Source organism: Nothobranchius furzeri, chromosome 4 (assembly GCF_043380555.1).
Source record: "Nothobranchius furzeri strain GRZ-AD chromosome 4, NfurGRZ-RIMD1, whole genome shotgun sequence".
Classification (NCBI taxonomy): domain Eukaryota; kingdom Metazoa; phylum Chordata; class Actinopteri; order Cyprinodontiformes; family Nothobranchiidae; genus Nothobranchius; species Nothobranchius furzeri.
The window spans coordinates 71,413,055-71,438,434 of record NC_091744.1 but is presented as its reverse complement, the minus strand read 5'-3'; the positions used below and the strand labels follow the sequence as shown (position 1 = coordinate 71,438,434).

The 25,380-nt window shown below is 41.3% G+C and overlaps 1 protein-coding gene across 1 annotated transcript in view; it reads right to left on the bottom strand.

The window, feature by feature from the left end:
- The window catches only part of LOC107388870 (voltage-dependent calcium channel subunit alpha-2/delta-1), a 114,904-nt gene that overhangs the window by 57,432 nt on the left and 32,092 nt on the right, over nucleotides 1-25,380 (bottom strand). The window contains exons 4-6 of the mRNA XM_070550392.1: nucleotides 15,112-15,171; nucleotides 14,544-14,579; nucleotides 13,517-13,646 (exon numbers count right to left, since the gene is read on the bottom strand). Of these exons, the coding sequence (XP_070406493.1) occupies nucleotides 13,517-13,646; nucleotides 14,544-14,579; nucleotides 15,112-15,171 (226 nt within the window). The remainder of the gene's footprint in view (nucleotides 1-13,516; nucleotides 13,647-14,543; nucleotides 14,580-15,111; nucleotides 15,172-25,380) is intronic.

The window sequence follows — 25,380 nt, the reverse complement described above, 5'->3', positions numbered from 1 at the left end:
CTGCTCCCGGAGCCCCGACCATTTAATTAGGGTGCACAGAGATTTGCATATCACGCATGTTCCCGGCCTCAAGCCTCCCCATTGCGCGTAACGATACGCATTTGCAGATTCTATGAAGCCCGGAAACATAGCCACTTTACAATCTTTAACACAATCCCCCTTCGTTAGCAAAATTAGGCCCGTAGCACCTGGGATCTTACAAGTCATTTCTTCACTAGATTTTGGCCCAGCCATGACCTTTAATCAAGTAATTAATTAAAAAAAAATTTTTTTTTTAATTTATTTATTTATTTTTTCAATTAATTACTTTTATTTTTCAGAGTTATTTTATAACTTGATGAGGGTGAACGCGCAAACCAGTGTCAGTTAAAACCACGTTCCCAGTTACGTCTTTTATTATGAAGGGACCACTTACGTTATGCTTAATGCAATCTCCTTTTCGAACCGGTCCTCTTTTGACCCAAATTCTTTCACCTTTCTGTAACACAGAGACGTGTTCCGGGTTAGTTTTTTTCTCAGTTCTTTTCAGCTTCATCCTATTAAGGATCACATTTAGTTCTGAAACTCCCTCCGGTGTATCCCATCGGGAACTCAGGTTAGTCAGGATGTGATTTTTTATCGTCCTAACTGCTCTTTCTGCTATTCCGTTAGTGTGGGACTCGTATGGGATAGAAAAAATGTGTCTTATCCCCCTTGATTCAAGCAGACAAGAAACTTTGTCATTCTTAAATTCAGGTCCTCCATCCGAACGGAGTGACTCACACGTGAGGGGCAGGTGTAGAGATAAGGCCATGCTGACCGTATTTCCTGTGACACGTTTCAGCGGTATTATCTTGCTCTGATCACCTGGTCCATTATCTTTGATTACCAAAAAGAACTTATGTCCGTTCACTCCTCTAGAGGCACATTCACCAACATCCGTGCTGAAATGCACCCCCGGCACATCACACATGATGGGCAAATGGTCATAAATCACGGGTTGAGCCCCTCCTTTTACTTTACACGACTCACACGTCGCTTTTACTCGTGCTGTTAGTTCTTTCAGCTTTGGTACAGAAATATTTTCTTTTTTGAAAATCTCACGCAACCGTAATACTCCTACGTGTCCGTAATTTTTATGCGCAAATGTCACCAGCTCTTCATCAGCTGCAGCGCTCCTGTTCTGTAAAAACGCTGTGGGTAGAAACAAAGCGCGAGCTTGTACTAATTCATCCACTTCTGCGTTTCCGATCTCATCCTCGCTTTTTCCATTTGTATGGCTATTTACATGTGTCACCTGAATCTGTAATTTTTTCTTATAACACGATACTAAAGTCCACAAGTCAGCGTGGTCCAATCTCTCTCCATCAGTTTTCTGGAAATCTTTAGCTTCCCAAAATGCTAAATGATCATCCAGCCCGTCTTTAACGTATTTAGAGTCTGTGACCAATCTTACTGATCTGAGCTTCAGCTTACACGCGTCAGCAAGCGCCATGACAACGGCCGTCAATTCTGCAGTTTGAGCGGATCCGACAGTCTGTCCAGCTTGTTGATATTTCCTGTCCTTTAGCAGTCTCACAAACCCCCACTTACAGAAGTCTGCATCTGCTGTTTTCTTAGATCCATCAGTGTAGTAAACTGCCTCTGGTTTTATAGCTTTAACAACCTCTTTCCTGTCAGGCTTAAGTTTTGTTTCTCCTTCTACGTGAATCTGCGGGTTTGCCAATATGGGGAATATTCCTGTTCTAGGATTCTCTCTTTAGGCATTGAATTAAGCTGTCCTCCCTGCGGAGTGCTTCGGTTTACATCCAAAGGTTGGTAGGGGCTGCACAGCGAGTAGCAGTGAGTTTTCACTGCCGAATCTCTAGCCATACATCCACCTCGATAAAAATCATATCCTTGGCCTAAATAAGCATGCTTAAAAGGTTGCCCCCATCCTGGTTGCAACATGACTTCTTCCCTACTTTTTGCAGCTTGAATTGCTGAAGCCGTGAAGCCATCTACAGGGTACCAGTCTGGAAAAGGATTTTCTGCTACTTCTCCTGCATAATTCTGGTCTCCCTCTGTATTAATTGCAAACTGGCCTCGTCCTGGTTCTGGAACCGGTCTAACTGGGCCTTTGTTAGGAGGTGCCTGAGGGTCATAATATTTCATCTGTACTGGACGGCTTTTCTTATTTAGTCCTCTAATGCCATAAACCATAGGATTTGTCTCATCTCCTTTTTCTGCTCTCTGGGGTTGCTGCTCTACATTTTCTCTGTTCTCACCTTGCTCATGGGCTGTAACTGGGGATAACCAACTCACTTTTTCAGGTGTTTTGCCTCCAGGGATCCGAGTGCTGCATTTTTGTTGGGATCCGCATTGTGACCTGAGCGTCCCTTTGGGTGTGCCACGCACCACCAGTTGGGAACCCTGTTCTTCCTCCGATTCAGCCTCACTCTCGCTGCTTCTGTCTCTGGCCTCAAACCAATGTTTGACTTTCTTCTCTACTCGCGGCAAGGCTGACTTATCCACTAAAATTACGACCGGGATGTCTCCTAGCCTGCTAGAGGCTTCGGAATAAATCACTAAACCTGCGCCATATGCTTCAGTTATCCGACACACCTGGGGTTTGTTATTAAGCTTAAACACTAGCCGTCGCGCTCCTAAATCCAAGGCTTCTGACACCACCCGCTCCCAAGCTTGGTGAAAAGAGATGTCGGGATTATGAGGGTCTACGTTAATTATGGAAATAGCGCTGACACGACCTTCCAGATTCCCTAATTGCTTGTCTAAGAGAGTCTAAGAGAGTAGTAATTTCTCCTGCTTCGTAATTACGATCTACCAGCGGGATCATAGAGCTTCTGCTTTCTGCCCCTAAAAGTCTCCTCAGAGAACTTAAAGAGGACGTAGTACTGGCAGAACTTTGTGGATCTTTCAGAAAGATCAACACATCTTCTTCTCGGATCTCCGCATCTATTTTCTCGCCTGATAAAATTATCACCGGTTCTTGACCTATCATAACATGATTTGGAGGAGCCGCGGGACTATGCGGTTCTAACGGGGGAAAAGGAATTGGGTTTGGAGTCCTTTCAGCCCCTGACCGTCTCTGAGTCTCGTCTTTGTCCCACGCAGCATTATGCTGTTCAGTGGGCGGTCTCTCCTCTCCTCTCATGGGCACCTGAGAAGGGGTTTGTACATGTAGAAACGGGTTCCACTGCGCCGGCCGAACCGCGTCAGGCGGGTTCGGTGGGGGTGGAGGAAATCCGCTCTCGGAACCGGGGCTCACAGGGAATTCCCCGCGGAGCGCTGGATACAAAGGGGGCGCGGTCGGAACCGATTGGACTTCATCCCAGGAGGCCGACATTTCAACTGCAGCTCGTCTCCGGTACATTTCCGCTTGGAGCTCCGTGATCCCCAGTCGGTTACATAACGCCTGTCTCATTTGAATTGCCTCATTTTTGCTTCTAGATAAGAAGTAAATTGTTCTACTATTAGCCCGTTGAACCACGAACTCCGCCATAGCAGAGTACATCGCTCCCTGATCACATCGGTACTGCCCGACTCCAAATGGAGTGAGAACTAAAGGTTCCGGTCCAGTTGGTATTTGCTCAAGCAATCCCAGAAGGATCTCATATTGCTCGCCCGTGGGGAGTTTCGCTGGATTTTCCCAACAACACCACGCTATCTGATTAAAAACAGGATCATTTTGTTGTTCTGCTAGAATCACCAAATCACCCACTAACGGAAATACATGATTATTCTTTACTTGAGTTTCAGCATTCGGACAGCGCTCCGCTGCGGCTTGAGCCGTTCCGGCCTCGTTCTGAAAGCTCCGGTTACAGGATACTGCTAAAACGCTTTGTGGTTCACCTTGAAATGTCGCTATTTCTCCGGTGACAAATCTCACATTAAGGAGAACATTTTCCGGTTTCACCGTTAAAGATCTATCTGCCATGGCTGGTTGAAAGTTTCTCTTTTTTATTATTTGTTTTATTTTTATTCGTTTTCACGTCTTATTCTTTATTCTTACTCTTTATTCCTTTTTATTTTTTGCCTAGCTTTTATCCTTGGCTTTTCTTACGTCGGAAAGCCGTGATTTCTTTATGCCTCTTTGAGTTAATCGTCCGTTCTCCCAAATTTCTTTCCTTTTCGAGAAATTGGTGCGGTTTTCACTCCAAGGTTATAAGCTTATCAGGTCCATGGTGCGTAAGCTTTTATCAGCCTAAAAGACATAGTTCTACGTCGAATAGTCCGGTATCTAATATTTGAACCTTCGCCGATTAGCCCCACGTTGCAGGCGCCATGTCGCGTGCCCGTCCCATTTACCGGTTCCTTTAAAACCCAGTTCCGTTAGAACTTATGAGACGGTGCATCCATCAGGGTTCGGGGTGTATCGACGAGTATAATTGTACTAGATCCGGGTTTGGACTACCTAATTAGAATCTTGTCTTTTATTTTAAAGGTGAAATGACTTGCACGAATAGCCAGCCCCAGAGTACTACACTTCTTTTAAACTCGTTACCTTTTGGTTAAGATACTAGAGAGAAGTCTGGAGGCAAGCCAAGCCTCTCAGCAATTGTTTGGATTATCCGGAATTAATTGCGCCTCTAACAGCTTATGTGGGAGGTTGGTAACTATAAAATGATTTATGCTAGTTGATCAGGCTATCATGAGTTTATCAATTTATTTATTAATCCAACCTTCCAGCTGATTAGAGACTTTTTCAACCTGCAATCAGAGCCAAAATAACCTCGAATATTTTGCTTTTATCGCCCTTAAGACAACTCGTTACTCGCAAGGAGGGGGAAGTTAAAACTTCCCTTATCTTAAGGTTTCTTTATATTATTCTGTTATAAACTGTAAAGTAAGTCCCGATAATTCAGAGACCGATCTTCGACATGCTTACCTCTGTGCAATTATGGTCAGGGCCCCAAACGTGAAGCTTTAGAGAAAACCTGAAAGAATCAGGATTATGTTTCTTTTTCAAAAAAGTTTATTACAAAATCAAAAATACAAAAATGGGTAAATAAAAAACAACTGCTATCCCCCACGGAGGAATTACAGGTGCTGGCCAGTAAATTAGAATATCATCAAAAGGTTGAAAATATTTCAGTAATTCCATTCAAAACGTGAAACTTGTACATTATATTCATGCAATGCACACAGACCAATGTATTTCCAATGTTCATTACATTTAAATTAGATATTCATAAGTGACAACTAATGAAAACTCCAAATTTGGTATCTCAAAAAATTAGAATATTCTGAAAAGGCTGAATATAGAAGACACCTGCTGCCACTCTAATCAGCTGATTTACTCAAAACACCTGCAAAGGCCTTTAAAAGGTCCCTCAGTCTTGTTTTGAAGGCACCACAATCATGGGGAAGACTTCTGACTTAACAGCTGTCCAAAAGACAATCATTGACACCTTGCACAAGGAGGGCAAGACACAAAAGGTGATTGCTAAAGAAGCTGGCTGTTCGCAGAGCTCTGTGTCCAAGCACATTAACAGACAGGCGAAGGGACGGAAAAAATGTGGTAGAAAAAAGTGTACAAGCTCTAGGGATAACCGCACCCTGCAGAGAATTGTGACGACAAACCCATTCAAAAATGTGGGGGAGATCCACAAAGAGTGGACTGCAGCTGGAGTCAGCGCTTCAAGAACCACCACGAGGAGACTCATGAAAGACATGGGATTCAGGTGTCGCATTCCGTGTGTCAAGCCACTCTTGAACAAGAAACAGCGCAAGAAGCGTCTCGCCTGGGCCAAGGACAAAAAGGACTGGACTGATGCTGAGTGGTCCAAAGTTATGTTTTCTGATGAAAGCAAGTTCTGCTTTTCCTTTGGAAATCAAGGACCCAGAGTCTGGAGGAAGAGCGGAGAAGCACAGAATCCACGTTGCATGAGGTCCAGTGTAAAGTTTCCACCGTCAGTGATGGTGTGGGGTGCCATGTCATCTGCCGGTGTTGGCCCACTCTGTTTCCTGAGGTCCAGGGTCAATGCAGCCGTCTACCAGGAAGTTTTAGAGCACTTCATGCTTCCTGCTGCTGACCAACTTTATGGGGATGCAGACTTCACCTTTCAACAGGACTTGGCACCTGCACACAGTGCCAAAACCACCAGCACCTGGTTCAAGGACCATGGTATCCCTGTCCTTGATTGGCCAGCAAACTCGCCTGACCTTAACCCCATAGAAAATCTATGGGGTATTGTGAAGCGGAGGATGCAATACGCTAGACCCAACAATGCAGAGGAGCTGAAGACGACTATCAGAGCAACCTGGGCTCTCATAACACCTGAGCAGTGCCACAGACTGATCGAGTCCATGCCACGCCGCATTACTGCAGTTATTGAGGCAAAAGGAGCCCCGACTAAGTATTGAGTGCTATACATGCACATTCTTTTCATGTTCATTCTTTTCAGTTGGCCAACATTAGAGAAACAAACATTTTTTCATTGGCCTTTAGAATATTCTAATTTTCTGAGATACCAGATTTGATGTTTTCATTGGTTGTCACCTATAAATATCAAAATTAAACGTAATAAACATCGGAAATACATTGGTCTGTGTGCATTGCATGAATATAATGTACAAGTTTCACGTTTTGAATGGAATTACTGAAATATTTTCAACCTTTTGATGATATTCTAATTTACTGGCCAGCACCTGTAGTTCAAAATGATTAAATAAGAGTTAGTTTACACTAGCTCTTGTCTTCTCAGAATCTCCCCAAGAACGAAGCCCTCTAGCTCTGCTTCTCTCCAAAAAACTGCCTGTCATCCCCCATCCAGCAGGACGGGGGATGACCCCTCCAAATCTGCTCTGTCTCTTCTTGTCGTCTGCCCCAGCTCTCTCTCTCTGATCTGAGCTGCATCCTTTTATATCATTTCTGAGACTGCTCTAAACAATGTAAGAGTCACAAGTCATTCTATCCTGACAGTTTAGGTCAAGGGGTCATTTACCAGATACACTTTTTTAGCTCTACATAAGACATTTGGTATCTTTTTCACTACATGCAGTATTCACATGAGGGCACAAAAGTTACATTCTGCACTCCTGGAATGAGAGCACAGGTCATAAATCTTCATGTTGGTAGCAAATTGTAGATCTTCCTCCAGCATTCCTGAGAGCTTCTGGGTCCAGTTGGACTTTCCTCACTCCATGCCAGTCCTTCTTTTCCCGCCAGAGGTGGAGTTAGGGGCGGGCCCAGGGGTGTGTCCATGGGTGGATCCAGAGAAGACAGCCTGTCTTTTGACCCTTTGCCTAGTTCTGTCCTCACCAGCAAGTCCTGAACTATTGTCCTCTTGACCCTTGTGTGACCCTTGTCTCTGACCACTGTTTCTAAGCCTTGACCGATTGCTCGGACTTGCAACATCGGCAGCGTTTGACACTGTAGACCAAAAAGCATTGCTGGATGGGTTGGTCTCTCTGACTCTGTGCTGGACTGGTTTAGCTCATACCTGGACAATACATCTTTCAGTGTACAGGTTGGGGGTTATGCCTCACCATTCCTGTCTGTGAAATGGGGTGTGCCTCAGGGCTTGGTCCCAGGGCCCATCCTATTTTCCAACTGTCTTTCACCTTTGGGTCGGATTTTTAAATGTCACAGCATCAGCTATCACATTTATGCTGATGATTGTCAGCTTTATCTGGCCATGAAAGATCAAGATGTAAGCACTTAAGTTTTTAAGTGTCTTTCTGAGGTGAAATAGTGGTTGGCGGAAACTTCTTATGCAAATGCTGCAAAGATGGAGTCAATACTTTTTGAGCCAAAAAACCTTCCACGTACATCATCCACCCCTAGTCTTCCGTGTTGTGAACTCCAGAAGTGTCACTAGCCTCGGCGTAAAAATAGATGCAGGACTTTCAATGGTACCGCAGATAAACGCAGTTGTTAAATCATGTTTTTTCCAACTGTGCCATCTCATACACCTAAAACCTGTTCTGAAATGTCCTCATTTGGAGTCGGTGATACACGCTTTTATTACTTCACGCCTGGATTATGCAAACTCACTACCCAATGGCATTCCTGTTTCAGCATTAAACCAGCAGCAGACTGTGCAAAATGCTGCAGCTAGGTTTCTAACCAACACAACTAGCCGCAGTCACATTACCCGGTCCTGGCGCATGTACTCTAGCTGCCTGTTACTTTCAGGGTGTGCTTCAAGATTCTGCTATTCACCTACAAGGCATTAAATGGCCTAGCACTCCCCTACCTGTCAAAGCTGCTTACACCCTATGTGCTGGTGCGTTTGGTGAGATCAGCTGACCACTGAACTTTCAACCTACAAACCAGTTTGGCTTTAGATTTTTCTTTTTTGTTTGATTACTTATTTTTTTACATTGACAAAACGGTCTACTGTTTAATGCTCATCCCAAACACATGATTTTGATTTCAAAAACGTACCATCTACTGTATAAAGAATAAGCAATTTTCTTCAGCTGAGTTATTTGTGGAACATTTATAGGATATATGTCAAATGTGGAGAGCTGAGCCCTCAACAATGTGTGACTCCTCAAATCTATTTTTTCCTGCTAATGCATGTGTACCAATATCTACCAATTTTACTGACACACACTGGGGTTGTCATTCCCATTTTTGCAATATTCCTTCTTTCTCTCATTTTGATCAGCATTAAATCCAGTATGACTCAACTTTAATTCTATGATATCTTTATCTACCTCAGGCCTAAAGCTTTGTCATAGCTATACATATTTGCCACTTCAATTTTTGGGTACACAATCACACACACACACACACGGAGAAAAAAAAAGTTTACAGGTGCTGGCCAGTAAATTAGAATATCATCAAAAGGTTGAAAATATTTCAGTAATTCCATTCAAAACGTGAAACTTGTACATTATATTCATGCAATGCACACAGACCAATGTATTTCCAGTGTTCATTACATTTAAATTTGATATTCATAAGTGACAACTAATGAAAACTCCAAATTTGGTATCTCAAAAAATTAGAATATTCTGAAAAGGCTGAATATAGAAGACACCTGCTGCCACTCTAATCAGCTGATTTACTCAAAACACCTGCAAAGGCCTTTAAAAGGTCCCTCAGTCTTGTTTTGAAGGCACCACAATCATGGGGAAGACTTCTGACTTAACAGCTGTCCAAAAGACAATCATTGACACCTTGCACAAGGAGGGCAAGACACAAAAGGTGATTGCTAAAGAAGCTGGCTGTTCGCAGAGCTCTGTGTCCAAGCACATTAACAGACAGGCGAAGGGACGGAAAAAATGTGGTAGAAAAAAGTGTACAAGCTCTAGGGATAACCGCACCCTGCAGAGAATTGTGACGACAAACCCATTCAAAAATGTGGGGGAGATCCACAAAGAGTGGACTGCAGCTGGAGTCAGCGCTTCAAGAACCACCACGAGGAGACTCATGAAAGACATGGGATTCAGGTGTCGCATTCCGTGTGTCAAGCCACTCTTGAACAAGAAACAGCGCAAGAAGCGTCTCGCCTGGGCCAAGGACAAAAAGGACTGGACTGATGCTGAGTGGTCCAAAGTTATGTTTTCTGATGAAAGCAAGTTCTGCATTTCCTTTGGAAATCAAGAACCCAGAGTCTGGAGGAAGAGCGGAGAAGCACAGAATCCACGTTGCATGAGGTCCAGTGTAAAGTTTCCACCGTCAGTGATGGTGTGGGGTGCCATGTCATCTGCCGGTGTTGGCCCACTCTGTTTCCTGAGGTCCAGGGTCAATGCAGCCGTCTACCAGGAAGTTTTAGAGCACTTCATGCTTCCTGCTGCTGACCAACTTTATGGGGATGCAGACTTCACCTTTCAACAGGACTTGGCACCTGCACACAGTGCCAAAACCACCAGCACCTGGTTCAAGGACCATGGTATCCCTGTCCTTGATTGGCCAGCAAACTCGCCTGACCTTAACCCCATAGAAAATCTATGGGGTATTGTGAAGCGGAGGATGCAATACGCTAGACCCAGCAATGCAGAGGAGCTGAAGACGACTATCAGAGCAACCTGGGCTCTCATAACACCTGAGCAGTGCCACAGACTGATCGAGTCCATGCCACGCCGCATTACTGCAGTTATTGAGGCAAAAGGAGCCCCGACTAAGTATTGAGTGCTATACATGCACATTCTTTTCATGTTCATTCTTTTCAGTTGGCCAACATTAGAGAAACAAACATTTTTTCATTGGCCTTTAGAATATTCTAATTTTCTGAGATACCAGATTTGATGTTTTCATTGGTTGTCACCTATAAATATCAAAATTAAACGTAATAAACATCGGAAATACATTGGTCTGTGTGCATTGCATGAATATAATGTACAAGTTTCACGTTTTGAATGGAATTACTGAAATATTTTCAACCTTTTGATGATATTCTAATTTACTGGCCAGCACCTGTACTTCATCTTGGTTGGATCAAAATAAAGTTCTGGACAGATTTCAGTACCACAGAGTTTCTATGCATACTCATTACTAGCAACCTATTAACAGCATCCATGAGAAAGTGAGTGTGACGATATGTGGCAACCAGCCCAGATTGGAGCCACAAAGGTATCTAAGGCAAAAAAATAAAAAAAATAAAAACAAGAAAGTCACAGCAAGTTCAACAGCATACCACAACCAAACTTGGAAGTTTGACAGATACCATTTCCTGACATCAATCAATCAATGTATCCATTCCTTTCATGTCCATCCGTAACCCAAATGCATTCCTGTGTATCTGGGGTCAGCAGAAATGTTATACACGTAACCTTGGAACCAGACGGCTCCCCAGCATGTTGAGATCCATGCTGAGGAATTCACTCCATCCTACTTTGCTGATGCAAAGTCCACGACACAACTCAGCACAAATTACTTATTTGATCTGAACACAAATGCATGGCGATTCAGTCCCATGTGAGCACTCTGAAAGGCACGAGTCAATGAGAAGCGCTGCACTGCCTGGTGGCTAGACTATTCCGGAATCAGAATCATGTAACAGCAGCTCACTGGGAGCCAATGTTGTGACGATTATCTTTGAGAAAAACAACGCTAAACCCCTCAAGCTAAAATTACAAAGTATCAGCTGAGAACTTAAAGCATGAAAGTGTTACTTTTTATTCCAAGGAAAGGATAGTAGTACATGTACAGAAGCTCCTATGAATGGTTATGATTTTCAATGGTCACTGACATTCAGCCTGAGCTGTGCTAATGTCAGAGAGACTCAGGAGAATCCAATTATACTGAACTACTCAAGGTAAATGTCACACATTATGATAAAATGATAAGAAATCTGATTTTATTAAATGCTGGCAACAAGATGAACTAAAACATCACACTTCCAGTTTGGTCTTTTGCTACTAGGGATGTGTGATATTATCAGGTAATCATTAATATCAGCTAACATGGACATTAAAATGTAATTTTGGAACATATTTGTATTGGTTTTTAATCTTTTAATGACAAAAGCTACACCACACACATATTATACACAAAACTCTGCAGCTACTTCTCCTCTCTATCAAAATCTCAAAATATGGCAGATCTGAAATAAAGTTTTTGAGATATTTTAGTTTATTGGCACAACTTGTGAAGTAGAAAGTTGCTGTAGTGACAACCTATAAAACAAAAACATGATTTTTTTTACCCAAGGTTTGCTTTTCTTAGATCTTTATGAATATTTTGTCATTGCTTCAATTTACAGAAAAAGAAAAGAAAAAGAAATACAACTGCACACTTAAAGAGAATGAGATTCAGCTGCTGTTGGAGACAAAATAAATATGACACTTTCCCTATTACAAACAAATTGAAGTAGTTGTCAATTTGAACAGAAACTATTTAAAATATAAACATGCATGATAGCAGATATGTGATATTAGAAACCTAAAATGTTTTATTTATCTATTTTTATGAGAGGGGGACACAGCATATAACAGTATATTAATATTGGAAATTAAGAGTTTGACGATTTCTGTAAAAAGCCAATATCGAGCATCTCTATTTGCTACCGATATATATATTTTTTACATATTTTTTATCTATGCAGTGCAGTAGACTCAGTCAATGCTGCATCTGGTAAATTTTATACATTATTATGAACAAACTATTTATAATATCAAATCTGGACGATTATCACTTCTAAGTCATTGATATGAAAAACACAATCACAGTTTGCCTCACATTACAAGGCTGCTTTTACTTTCAGAGACAGCAGAGACATACTCAGCCACATAAAACAATTAAAAAATTTGCACATCAGTATTATTATAATTTATTCCTCATCTTACTGAAACTTTTCCCATTCTGGGCTTCCTGAAGCAGCCACAGGCACAGAAGCTCCCTTGTCAATTCTATTTTGCACATGCATGCAGAATATATGCGCTAAATATGATCCATGCTCACTCAGCTAATCTCTATACAAAATTAAAACCAATTCTTAACTACTTAAATAGCCCATGTGTAGTTTTTACCATTAATCTCTGGAAATATCCATTCAAATGTTGTTAAAAATGAATTAAATGACACCCAGTTGTTACAAAATATAGGTGGCTTCATAACATATAACCAAAAATAAATCAGGTCTAAAATACATGGGAGCAGGTCTGAGTCTCTGGGCACCACCATCTTAGATACTATGTTTCCTTCTACGGGAGTTCATGAGGACAAAATGCATTTACTGATTTGGAACAAATGGCTACAAAACTTTCACCATTTATAAATGTTGTTTTACACAGTTACCTCTTTGCTCATTGCCAGTGATGAAAGGAAGTCTGATGTGCCATTTTGCTTTTTGACCTTAATGGGCATCCATTGGTAAGGTCTTCCTCCAATACAACGGTACTAGTTGTTTGCAATGATTTAGGTATCTACTGCCCCTATCACCACGACAATTACACACTGTCACTTTAACTAGGAAATGTATTTTAAAATGCAATTATTTTATTAACACTTAATGCCATAAAAGGGGGGTGGGGCAACAATGTATTTGAACTATATGAACAGAACCCCTCTACCCATTATTTTTTAATTGAATTGTTCAATAAGATGTTTAGACTAGTGTGCTCATGAAAAGAAAAACAGGATTGTGGTTATGATCCAATCTTTTTCTAGTATAAATCCATTAAAATCTATTTAACAATGTTTCTTCTTTCTTCAACACTAAAACCCCTGAAAGGAAATGGGGGGGGGGGGGGGGGGGGCATTATTGTTGATTACATCCTCCTTGTCTCATACAGGGTGGGTTAGGTACCGGTCCTAGTCCTTTAATCAGGCTCACCACTCAACAAAATGGTTGAAGACTGATACAAGTTTTTTTAAATAAAAATTATGAAAATCAATTAAGTTATTTCCAATACTATACGCTCATTATAACTTTGTGCATCCTTCATATCTGAAAAAGATTGAAGAAAAACATGAATTTTAGCTTGTATAAAGCTAACCAAAAAACACCAAGCAAGCTTCATACGATCCGTTAGCACATTTTCCGATAATGGTTTGGTGTGTGTGTGTGTGTAGGTGTGTGTCTGTGTGTGTAGGTGTATGTGTGTGTGTGTGTGTGTGTGTGTGTGTGTGTGTACTCACAGCCATCATAGATGTCAGTGGGGATGTGGACAGCCGTGTGGTTGTGATCTGTCAGGCGTTTATATGATGGATCCTCCTTGAAGTCTGGCCGAATCCTGTATTTTCTTCCCTCTGTCTCATTCGCATCCAGCTGAGAAAAAGAAATGGAAAAAAAAAAAAAAAGAAAATCAAGATGAATCCAGCACAGCCCAGGTTTCAGATATTACATCAAGCTTTTTGGATTTCATTTGCTGGACTACAGCCTACAATAAATAGTACGTTAGTATTTCTGACAAGACTTGATCCGTTGACGATCTGACTACTTACCCTTAAAAAAAAACCTGTCAAACATAATTACATAGAGAATTTCCCTCCCTTTATGCTGGCTTTAAAAATGAACCATTATCAACTGCTTGTTGAAAACCTTCGTGCCTCTTTTTATCGTATTATCATCACTTGGGAGGAGGAGGAGCAGACAGTGACACCTTTCATATGGAGATTAGAAACTCCTGCTGCTCCTTTGCCAATTTACATCAATGAGCCCAGCAAAGATGGGGCGATATACGGCGAAATGCAATGATGAGATATGAAAGAATTCTGGGCTTAGAGGTAGAGAGGTATTGGGAAAGAGAGAGAGAGAAAACCAAAAAAAGCAAGAGGGAGGGTGGTACAGTGTGAACGCTTGCTTCCTAATAAAGCAGCAGTGTAGCCAGCTCATACATCTCATCTGTCAATTAGAGGAGAAGCACAGCAGAGACCTCTTCACCTGTGAGAGGGTAGGAGGAAAAATGGCAGAGAGGAAGCTACATGGGAAGACAAAGCTAGAGGAAAAAGGAGGGGGGTTAATGCTGCAAAACGCTGAGGTAATGATGGAAAGAGAAGGTAAAAAAATTATGTGAATGTGGTGATGGAAGTAAAATAAGGGACAGAAGGGATGAGTCAGTGAAAAGGAAGGGAAGAGAGCAACAAGGTTGCATAGTAAAACATCATCAGTGCCCTTCATCTATTTCCATCTGCGTGTTTAAGCAAAAATAAAAGAAACACTTACGTTGTCTTTTGAATTGTAGTATGCAATCTCATCATCCTGTATACAAGATAAGAATACACACATTTCACCTATTAGATGCCTTCAGAAGTGGCATGCAGACATGTATTTGATCACAAATCTGTTGTAGGCAACATGATTAATTATTCATTTTGTGGCAATAATCGTGGTCTGTGCTTCTTTTAAGTGAAATAATGTTGGTTTTCCTACATGTGTGCTTGTGCAACAGCACATTTTGTCCTAATTAACAGAACAATAAAGTTATTCACATCTTAAAAACATATCTGAGTAGTTTTCCTGAGCACAATGCCCTCCCTCATCCCCTAATAAAACTTTCCACCATCATCACGCCTCTTGAATCTCGAGACATAATGTTTCATAACACGGTGCACAATGGGCAATAAAGCATGATTAGGCAATAAAGATGTGATTATGGCTCTATTTGGCAACAGAGCCTAGAGCTCTGTTTATGGCAGGCATCTGCAAATAGATTACATCTATTCAGACAATGAAGCCAATGCAAATCCAGGCCTCATGACTGTTTGCGTTTCTTTTTTTTTAATTTTATTACCTCGAACTCATCTTTCCACACATGTTCCATCTGGAATACTTCGGCAGCTGTGGCCAGTTTCTATGGAGAGAAATCAGACAAGGAGGTTAGATCAGAAATGGCCCTGAGTCTGTTTACTTCATTGCATCTGTCTAATTTTAGAAAACTTGTGCATCAGAATTCCTCCTGGAGACAAAGGAATGATTATAGTCTCATTTGAAAGAGGGTTAAACCACAGGGCTTCCACAGGCTTTGCAGCACGTTCTGCCCACTAAAGGCCACGAGGCAGAATGTCAGAATGAAAAGGTTGGAACATAGGAAAAAGTGCATGTGTGTGTGGGGGTGTGTGATAAAAAAAAACCCGTGTGAAACAAAGAATGAAAGGAAGGAACAAGGTTCAGCACTGAAGAAAAAATGACTGATAACCAGATAAAGTCGAGAACAAATGGATAGCCAGGTGAGATGGAGTTGATCAAATTTTATTTAGCTGAATAATAAACGGATGTAGGCATTGGTAAGTCAGCTTTTCTGCATAAATTAACTCAAATGTACACGGACAAATAGAATACAAAGTGGATGTGTAGCAGAAACACAAAAGTAAGATACAAGTTAGGGAATAAGTAAAAGGAAACTCACAAAATGCATTAAATATTAAGAATAAAAACTTTTTTGTAAATGTTTTGCATATTGCAATTTTGTTTCTATATTCATACATATTATAACAATTGCATCCAAATGCAAAATCATGACAAAGCTTTAGATGTTTTAACTCTGTAATTTAGAAAACCTGATATTTTTTCTATTGTTTATACTAAAAAGAGCTCCAATGTTAAATAACAAGGACTTTCAAATCGCCTTTCTGAGACAGGACTCCAGCGCATTTTACTCTACAGTCACTCACTCATTCACACAGGGGTGATGAGCCACATTGTAGCCACAGCTGCCCTGGGACATACTGACAGAACTGAGGCTGGTGTACACAGGCGTCACCGGTCCCTCTCACCACCAGCAGGCAAGGAGGGGGGCAGTGTCTTGCCCAATACACAACTGATAGAGCCTGGGTTCAAAACCAACAACCCAATAATTAAAGGGCAAACTCTTACAGCTTTTTTCGATTGCTAAAACGCGTTTTTCAAAACTGTACGTTTCTTTCAAAACTGCACACACAAAACCACAAACATAACACACAAATTCCTAAACCGTGGCTTCCCTTTGCAACAAAACCCTGCCATCACATATCGTAACATGTTCCCAAAATGGAACACATGTTTTCATTTGGTAATCACAGCCACATTTTCACATGACACACACGTACCATTCATTGCTTAAACACAAGTAGCCTTTGGGTGAACACTACCAAGCATGGAAAGAACACTGAAGAGCAAAACTGAAAACACAATTGTCTAAATGGAACACAATGAATTACACACTGAATGTATGACAGGGCCCACTTTTCTCTGAGACAAACATTAGACATCACACACATTTTGAGACAAAACATTTTATTTTTATGGTCAACCCCCCCACCCCCACCCAAGTATAATCATGGGGCATCATGCCGCCGGTCTCTGTCTGGCCAGAGGGCCTCATCAACATCAAAGGCGATGTCCTCCTGGTCCAAACAGCTCTGGAAGTACCGCCTCGAGTGCCTCATGAAGCCCTGACAGGCCTCAAAGGCCGTATCTCTACAAGCCTCCTCCATGGCTTGAAGCAGTGGAACCTGGCTCTCTGGATCCCTTTCGTACACCTTCCACCTCCAGGCTGAGAAAAACTCCTCAGTGGGATTGAGGAAGGGGGAATAAGGTGGAAGGTATAAAATGGAAAACAGTGGGTGGTCCTGAAACCACTCATACACCTGGGTAGCCTTGTGGAAACTTACTTTTATGCTGCGATCCCTGATTGCAAATTGCTCGCCAGACCCGAAAGTTTAGAGATTTGAATATTTGTTTGTTGTTGATTGAAGCTTTGAGAATTTATGTGGAAAGTGTGTGTAAACCTGAAAATTGTGTGTTGTGTTTTGACAGCAAGGTAATGTGAAATTGACTTCAGAGTGTAAAGGAGGAAAATCAGAGTTCTAACATGATAAGGAAATCTTAAGTAGTGATAAATTGAGTCAAGCGATTGGGAACAGAAGTAGAGGTTGTGAAAATTGTGCCTCATTTTTGCTTTTTGAGTTTTAGCAATTGAAAAAAACTGTAACCCCTGAGTCACCATTGCCCCAAATCATAGTGATTACGGCCCTGATGTGAAGCAATATTCATTCTCACATTCAGCTTAGGAACTTGGTTTATTGATACCGATACCATGCTGCAGCTATTAAATAACCAATTCAAAGTCATCTGACTTCCTTTGAACATATTTTAAATGTATCCCCAAAAATATACAAATTCTGTTAATCTGCCTCTGTAGGTCTGTGCACAGGCAAAGGAAGTTACAGCAGGAGGGCTAGGTTTGGATTAGATGCTTATGCTATGTGTAATGTAGTGTTTTTATTCCCTCCCTAAACGTGGAAGTCGGAGCGAATCCTTGTCCATGACCATGAGTCTGCTGTCGACGATGGCTCCATTCTTGATCAACAGTGTCATCTCTTTGGCCTCCAGTTCTGGGCATAGTTCCAGACCTGTCACCAGCTAAATATACAGCCCACTCCAGCCATAAACACACATACACACTCCCAGGCCAATGCAGAGCAGTGATGATAAAATTATTATGTATCATGCACACACTGGGCACAAATATAGCAAGTCTTCTGAATGAGCCCCAAATAATTTTTCTCTGATCCGAGTTCCGTCAATGACTTGACATTCATCGCTTCAAAAACAGTAGTACTTTGACCAATTTCTTGTTTTTCCATCATTTACCTTTGTGTTAAATGTCCCCTACTGTTCTACAGCATCTGTATACACACACACACACACACACACACACACACACACACACGCACACACACACACTATATGTCTCTATCAGAGGTGTGACCAAGTCACTGTTTTGTAAGTCAGAAGTCTTTCCACTCAAGTCTCGAATCAAGTCCAAGTGAAAGACAACCAAGTCCAAGTCTAGTCCAAAGTCAATGATGTGGAAGTCCAAGTCTTTAACTTTGAATTTTCAAGTCAGAATCATGTCATCTGTCCAGCTTCAACTTAATGACTATGACATTTCAGAAACAAAGCTTCTTGAAGCTTCATTTATTTGCTCAAACAAGCAGAAAGTGCAGCTGAAACAGATTCAAAACAAAGTGCTGCAGCATTTAGCAGAACGAAGAATGATTCATGATCTTTGTCCATGTCGTGTCACTTTTGTGCTAAAATATCAAATATGCTAAAGTTATCATCAGGTTAAACAGATGCAAGTCGATTCGAGTTGCAAGTCATTGGCATTCAAATCCGAGTCAAGTCGTAAGTCTTTATAGATTTTATCAAGTCAAGTCAGAAGTTATACCATAACATACCATACCACCTTTATTTATACAGCACTTTAAAAACACAGCCATACGGCCGACCAAAGTGCTAAACAGTCGCAAAATAACAGATAAAAACATAAAACAGAGTAATAAAATACAGTCAACAGATAAGAAACAAGCCAATAAAAAATAGTTATTAAAATAATAACTCGAGTCTGACTCGAGTCCAAGTCATGTGACTCAAGTCAATACCTCTAGTCTCTATATATAGTACTGGTACTTGAAATACTTTGACACTGGTTCACCAAATTGTATTAAAAGAGCCAAACAGGAAAAAACATCGTTGTAGCCTTTTTAGACTAATTCATATGTTTAGGAAACAATGTGTTAACTCCATAAGAAAAAACATTTAGTTCAACACTATACTTCACAACAGAGTGGTTCATCAGTGTGCAATTTAAGAATATTGAAGGTCTTGAAGAATAAAAACGCACTACAGAAGGACACTGATAAAAAATAAAAACTGCAGAAATCTAAATTGATTTTGTTATGATTAATGTAACATTCTGTTTTATTCCTCACTTAGCTGAAAATCTTAAATGACTAAACTGTCATGACTGTATTCTCTAAAATGGAATCTCTGGATATTTTAGGGTTTTTATATTAGCTGAAAACAATATTTGTTCTGTAACAAATGGTAAAATGTTCAAAGTAAAGGCAACATTTTGAAAATATTTAAAATCTATAACCTATCAGGAGGAAAACCTTTGGTTAAAGGGATATTTAGCAACATTTTCATTTTTTTAAGTCATTTTCTTGAGCCAGTCTGTGCTAAAATGACCCTTTAAAGCATGGCTATTCAAATCCGGGGCTTTGAGGGCCGGTATCCAGCACGTTTTGGTCTTAAACCTGCTTCAACACATCTGATTTCAATTAGAAGGTGATTAACAGGCTTCTGTAGAGCCGGATGAGGTTCTGCAGAGGTTACTCAACTAAATAGTGTGTTGGACCAGAAAAACCACTAAGACGTGCTGGATACCAGCCCTCGAGGCCTATAATTGAATAGCCCTGCTTTACAGGGTTAACAAAAGGCTACCCAGCTCCATATGGCCAGAATATTCTACTTGCAACCAAAAAATGGAATTGATATGCAGGAAATGTGCTGGAAGCAGACTGCAGCACCAGGTATGTTTTAGATCAGTGGTTCCTAACCTGGGGGTCCCGACCCCCACAAGGGGGCGCTAAAGCCTCTCAGTGGATCGCCAGGACCTCTCCACTTTAAGGGGTTAAAACTTCATTACTTTTTTATAGCCTACATTTTGCTCACATTTTTTTCATGAGTGAAAAGTTTACTGATATTAAGACAGGAAATAATTAGTACAGAAAAAGTAACACAGGTTTAAGAACATTTTGCTCAGCTCACTGTTTTATTTTCAAGGGTCAAAAGTTCATTAAAGATAGGACTGGTTGATTAATCACAGCCTTTACAGTAAATAATCTAGTATAAACAGTAATATACACATTTAAGTACATTTTGCTCAGTGTATTTTTATGTGTCAAATGTTTATTGAAATGAATGATTGATTTATCAGTGTTTACAAGAAACAATGTGTTCAGATTGAAAAGAAATACAAACTGTCAAGCACATTATGCTCTGTTTGGTTTTGTTAATGACTTTGTTCTGTACTGGAGCCTACTATTACTGTTATCTATTGAATCAAAGCATATTAAAATGTGCTTGAACAATTTTATCATTTCTTAATACTGTTTGTACTGGAAGAGAGAATGAGAGGGGGGTCGTCAGAAATTTTACTGGAAAAAAAGGGGTCCCTTGGGAAAAAGGTTGGGAAGCACTGTTTTAGATCATGAACACAGCTGATGTGTTTAATTTAGTGATGAATCACTCCTGTTGAGCATAAGTAAGGCTGGGTAAGCATTTCAGCTTTTAGATTAAAGTGTTAAAACAGGCAAACGCACAGCAAGGAGATATTTTTGGCTTTTGATACTACAAATTGACATTAGGGGGCGTTAAAAGCAAGCCAAGACTGCCTAGTTTCCCTTTAAAAAGGTTATAACAAACAGACGAGCCACACTACAAAGAGCAAGAAAACAAGAAACTGAGTTGAGTAATTCTGTTTAAATCTGCATTGCCTACCTTAACCAAAATAATTCTATTTTAAAGATGAGCAGGTCCATTTTAGAGCTATGTAAAATAACAACCATGCAGCGCCACATTCAGATGATGTGACTTTGCCAGGTGATCCTAAACCCAAACATGTCTTCAGAAGACATTCAGTTTGACACAAGTTAAAGTACAGGCAGAGGCACAATACAAAACAGTCTCCTGACACATTATTGATGTCAGTGATGTAAAAAGATGAAACGATGAGTAAACTCAGCAGCTGCTCAGTGCCTGACACATTGGTTTTACACAATTTGTGAAAAAAATTGAAAAATATAGGAAAACAATACAAAAATAACTTTTACATCCATACATTGTATAAGAATATGCAAATGCACACACACGTACACATGCTTCTCAAGAGAGTAGACTGACAGGTTTGTTAAAAATTCATGACAGAGCTTTGATGAGGCTCCTCTCCCCTCTGGGAGATGTGGGGGAGGGTTTAGGATGAGTGTGCGTAGAGGTACCTAACTACCCTCCTTTTTTCTGTATCCTGACATATGCACATAGATATTATCAAGCTGCAAAAAAAAAAAGAAAAACGATCTCTACAATAATCAGGCAGCCCGTAAACTCCTAACTTCCAATTTGATAAGTGACAGTCTCTCTGATCTAGAATAGTTCATTACAGAAAAACTGCAAGTTGGTGCTTTTGCCAGTTGATTAAAAGTTGGATGAAACAAATTCAGAACTCCAGTGTTTTACTTGATAGGAGTGTATAACAGTCTCAGTAGATTGTTTGATCTAACTGCTCATTAGTCTTCTTTTTACTTTTTGTGGAAGCTCTGTTCAATAATGAGTCCACTACTTTGGTTTATGACCCTGGAGACCTGAAAACAGCCATTGTGACCTGAAGGTTGCATGTATACAAGGACGCTGGGCTCTAGGTCTATGACTAGGATGGCTGAGTAGTTTAGGAAATGAGGTGGAAGAGAGGTAAACAAATCTTTAGAGGTCCTTCACTCATTTTTTATACAATTGCAGTCATCTATAGTAGGAATGAATGCTTTTTAAGTCCTATCCTGGAGAAAAAAGCTCTGGTGGTGAGAATAGATAATTCAACCAGAGGAAAACATAGCTTCAGGTGGCAGGATTTTGAGTCTTATCCTGACATTTGGACATTGCGCCTTAGATTGGCTAAAAGCAACGTGACTCTACCACTGACTCTGTTGAAATGTTGATGTTTTATCTCCTGAAAAACACAAGCCTGAAGGAGTTCTGCTGTGTGGTGGAGTTGCTAATGCTAACAGTTAGCTTCTACTTGTCGAGATGTTCTCTTTTGTTTCCTGGATGCAAAAAAAAAAACTGTCTTCATCCCCGTCACACTAGATTTCTTTCATGCTGCTGATGACAAATTTAAAAGAAGTTGCATCAATTCAATTCAGTTCAATTCAAAAATACTTTATTAATCCCAGAGGGAAATTGATTGCTGTAGTAGCTCAGAATAATAATAATAATCAAGTCATCAAAGAGTTATTGTATATTACAAAGGCTGTTGGCAGGAAGGATCTCCAGTAGCGGTCAGTGTTGCAGCGAAACTGAAAAAGCCTCTGACTGAAGACACTCTTCTGTTGTCGGACAGTCTTGTGAAGAGAATGCTCAGGGTTGTCCATCATTTTCTTGATTCTCTGGAGAATCCTTCTTTGCATTATCTTCTCCAGCAGTTCCACAGTCGTCCCCAGAACAAAACCAGCCTTTTTTATTAGGCTGTTGAGCCTTTTCAGGTCCCTGCTTCTGATGCTACTACCCCAACAGATGATGGAGAGATTACACTCTCAACAACAGACTTGTAGAAGATCTGCAGCATCTTGCTACAGACATTGAAGGACCTAAGCGTCCTCAAGAAGTGCAGTCTGTGGTGTCCCTTCATGTAAACAGCTTCGCTGTTCTTTCTCCAGTCCAGTCTGTTGTCCAGGTGAACTCCAAGGTATTTGTATTCCTCAACCACCTCCACTTCTTCTCCCATGATGGAAACAGTGTTTGACTCCACCCTGTTTCTTCTGAAGTCTAACATCATCTCCTTTGTTTTGTTCACATTCAAGGTCAGATGATTGTTTCCACACCATACCACAAAGCGCTCCACCAGCTCTCTGTACTCAGCGTCCTGTCCATCTCTGATACACCCGACAACTGCAGAGTCATCTGAGTATTTCTGTAGATGACAGGTCTCTGATTTGTACTGGAAGTCTGGGGTGTACATGGTGAAAAGGAATGGTGAGAGTACAGTCCCCTGTAGTACTCCAATGTTACTGATCACCTGGTTTGATGTGCAGTTCTTCAGCCTCACAAACTGTGGTCTGTTTGTCAGGTAGTCTTTAATCCAGGCGATAGTTGAGGCCCCACCTGTGTCTTCTGGAGTTTCTGGCAAAGTACATCGGGCTATATTGTGTTAAATGCAATGGAGAAATCAAAGAACATGACCCTCACAGTGCTACCTGCTTTGTCCAGATGACAGTGGATTGGTTGAAGCAGCTGGATGATGGCATCTTCAACTCCAACTCAATGGTGACAAGCAAACTGCAGCGGGTCCTGATATGTTCTGGTTTGCTTATTTAGGTGGACCAACAGGAGTCTCTCCAGGACCTTCATGATGTGGGATGTCAGGGCAACGGGTCTGTAGTCGTCATTGACTGATGGGCGAGTTTTCTTTGGAACTGGAGCAAGGCAGGATGTTTTCCACAGGACTGGGACCTTCTCCTGGGCCAGGCTGAGGTTGAAGAGGTGCTGCATAATCCCACAGAGCTGCTCTGCACAGGCATTCAGTACTCTGGGGCTGACACCATCTGGACCTGCAGCCTTGTTCCTGTTCAGTCTATCCAGCTGCCTCTTCACCTGACTTCTAGAGACAGATGGGGGGGGGGGGGGGGGGGGGGGGTAAATGGGGTAGCAGCATCTCCTGACTTGGTTGAAGACAGATTTATAGAACCAGAAGAGTCCATGACTGCATTGGAGGACACAAGAACTGGTGTGTGACAGGAAAATGTTGGATGAGAGGAGGATGGGATGTCTGATTGGCTGGGGACAGGCGAGGAGGATGCTGGGTTTGTTCCTGAACTGAACCTATTGAAGAGCTTGTTCAGTTCATTGGCTGTGTCTAGGCTGCCATTTGTGCAATCCTTCCTCTGCTTGAAGCCAGTGAGCTTCATCTCTGACCAGACATCTCTGATATTGTTCCTCTGTAGTTTGTTCTCCAGCTTCTTCTTGTATGCTTCCTTGCTGTCTCTGATCTTGATCTTCAGTTGCTTCTGTATACTCCTCAATAATTCCCTGTCGCCCTCCTTGAAGGCTCTTTTTTTTTCTCATTTAGCAGATTCTTCGGTTCACTGGTGATCCAGGGTTTGTTATTAGCGAAGCTTCTCACTGTTCTAGTGGGTATTATATTGTCCACACAGAAGTTTATATAGTCAGTGACACATCCAGTCATGGCATTGATGTCCTCTTCATTTCCTTGGCAGAGAGTCATCCAATCTGTGGACTCAAAACAACTCTGCAGGGCTTCTTCAGCGTCCTGTGACCATTTTCTCACAGTTCCTCTTGTCACAGGTTGCCTCTGAACAAGTGGTTTGTATTCTGAGCAGAGAAAAACAAGATTGTGATCTGATTGTCCCAGAGGAGGTCTTGTTTTGGACATGTATGCATTCTTTACATTTGCATAACACAAATTCAATGTCTTGTTTTCTCTGGTGGAGCAGCTGACAAACTGTTGAAATGTTGGAAGTGTAGCAGAGAGCGAGGCATGATTAAAATCACCAGATATAACCACAAATGCATTGGGGTGCTGGGTTTGTAGCTTAGCGACAACGGAACTGATGGCATCACATGCATTTTCAGCAATGGCTGAAGGTGGAATATAAATGGTTGCCAAGACAACACTGGTGAACTCTCTTGGCAAATAATATGGGCAACAACTTACTGCCAAGAGTTCAACATCTGGGCTGCAGAGATGACATTTCACTGAAACATGACCTGGATGGCGCCATCTGTTGTTGACAAGCACTGCCACTCCACCTCCTTTTTCCCGCTCCTCTTCAGATCTCTGTCTGCTCGTACAGTCAGGAATCCTGGCAGAGAGACGCTGGAATCGGGGATATGGTCCTGAAGCCACGGCCTCACTGAAACACATAACACTACACTGCCGATACTCTGGCTGAGTCCTTGAAAGGGCTTGGAGCTCATCCATCTTGTTGGCCAGTATCTCACATTGACCATTATGATCAATGGAAGAGATGGTTTGAATTTCCTCTTTCTCCGTCTCCGTTTTGCTCCCGGTCTGCACCCACGCTTCTTGCGTTTTAGCTCATTTGGGATTTGTGGCTTCAGTTGAGGTATTATTTCAGCCTTCCCAATGTTAATCAGCTGCTACCGATTGTAAACCAGTTTGTTGCCATGGTTACACATCATAAAAAATGCTCAAAGTGAAAAAAGTGAAAACATAGCAGTAAAAATCCTCCAACCTTCACAGCACCAGAGACAGAAAAGTAAAATGCCCAAAAAAATACTGTTTGTCTTGAGAAACTGGAACAAAAAATGTCCAAGAAAAGGCAAAACTTACATATTGTCATGATCCGCCCCATCCTCCCTGACTGTGTCTCTCCTGCCCTGATTTGCCTAATTGTTCTCACCTGTCCCTGATTACTCTGCCCATGTGTTCCTGATTCCCTTGTGTAATTATACCTCCCTCCTTGTTGCTGTCTTTTGTCGG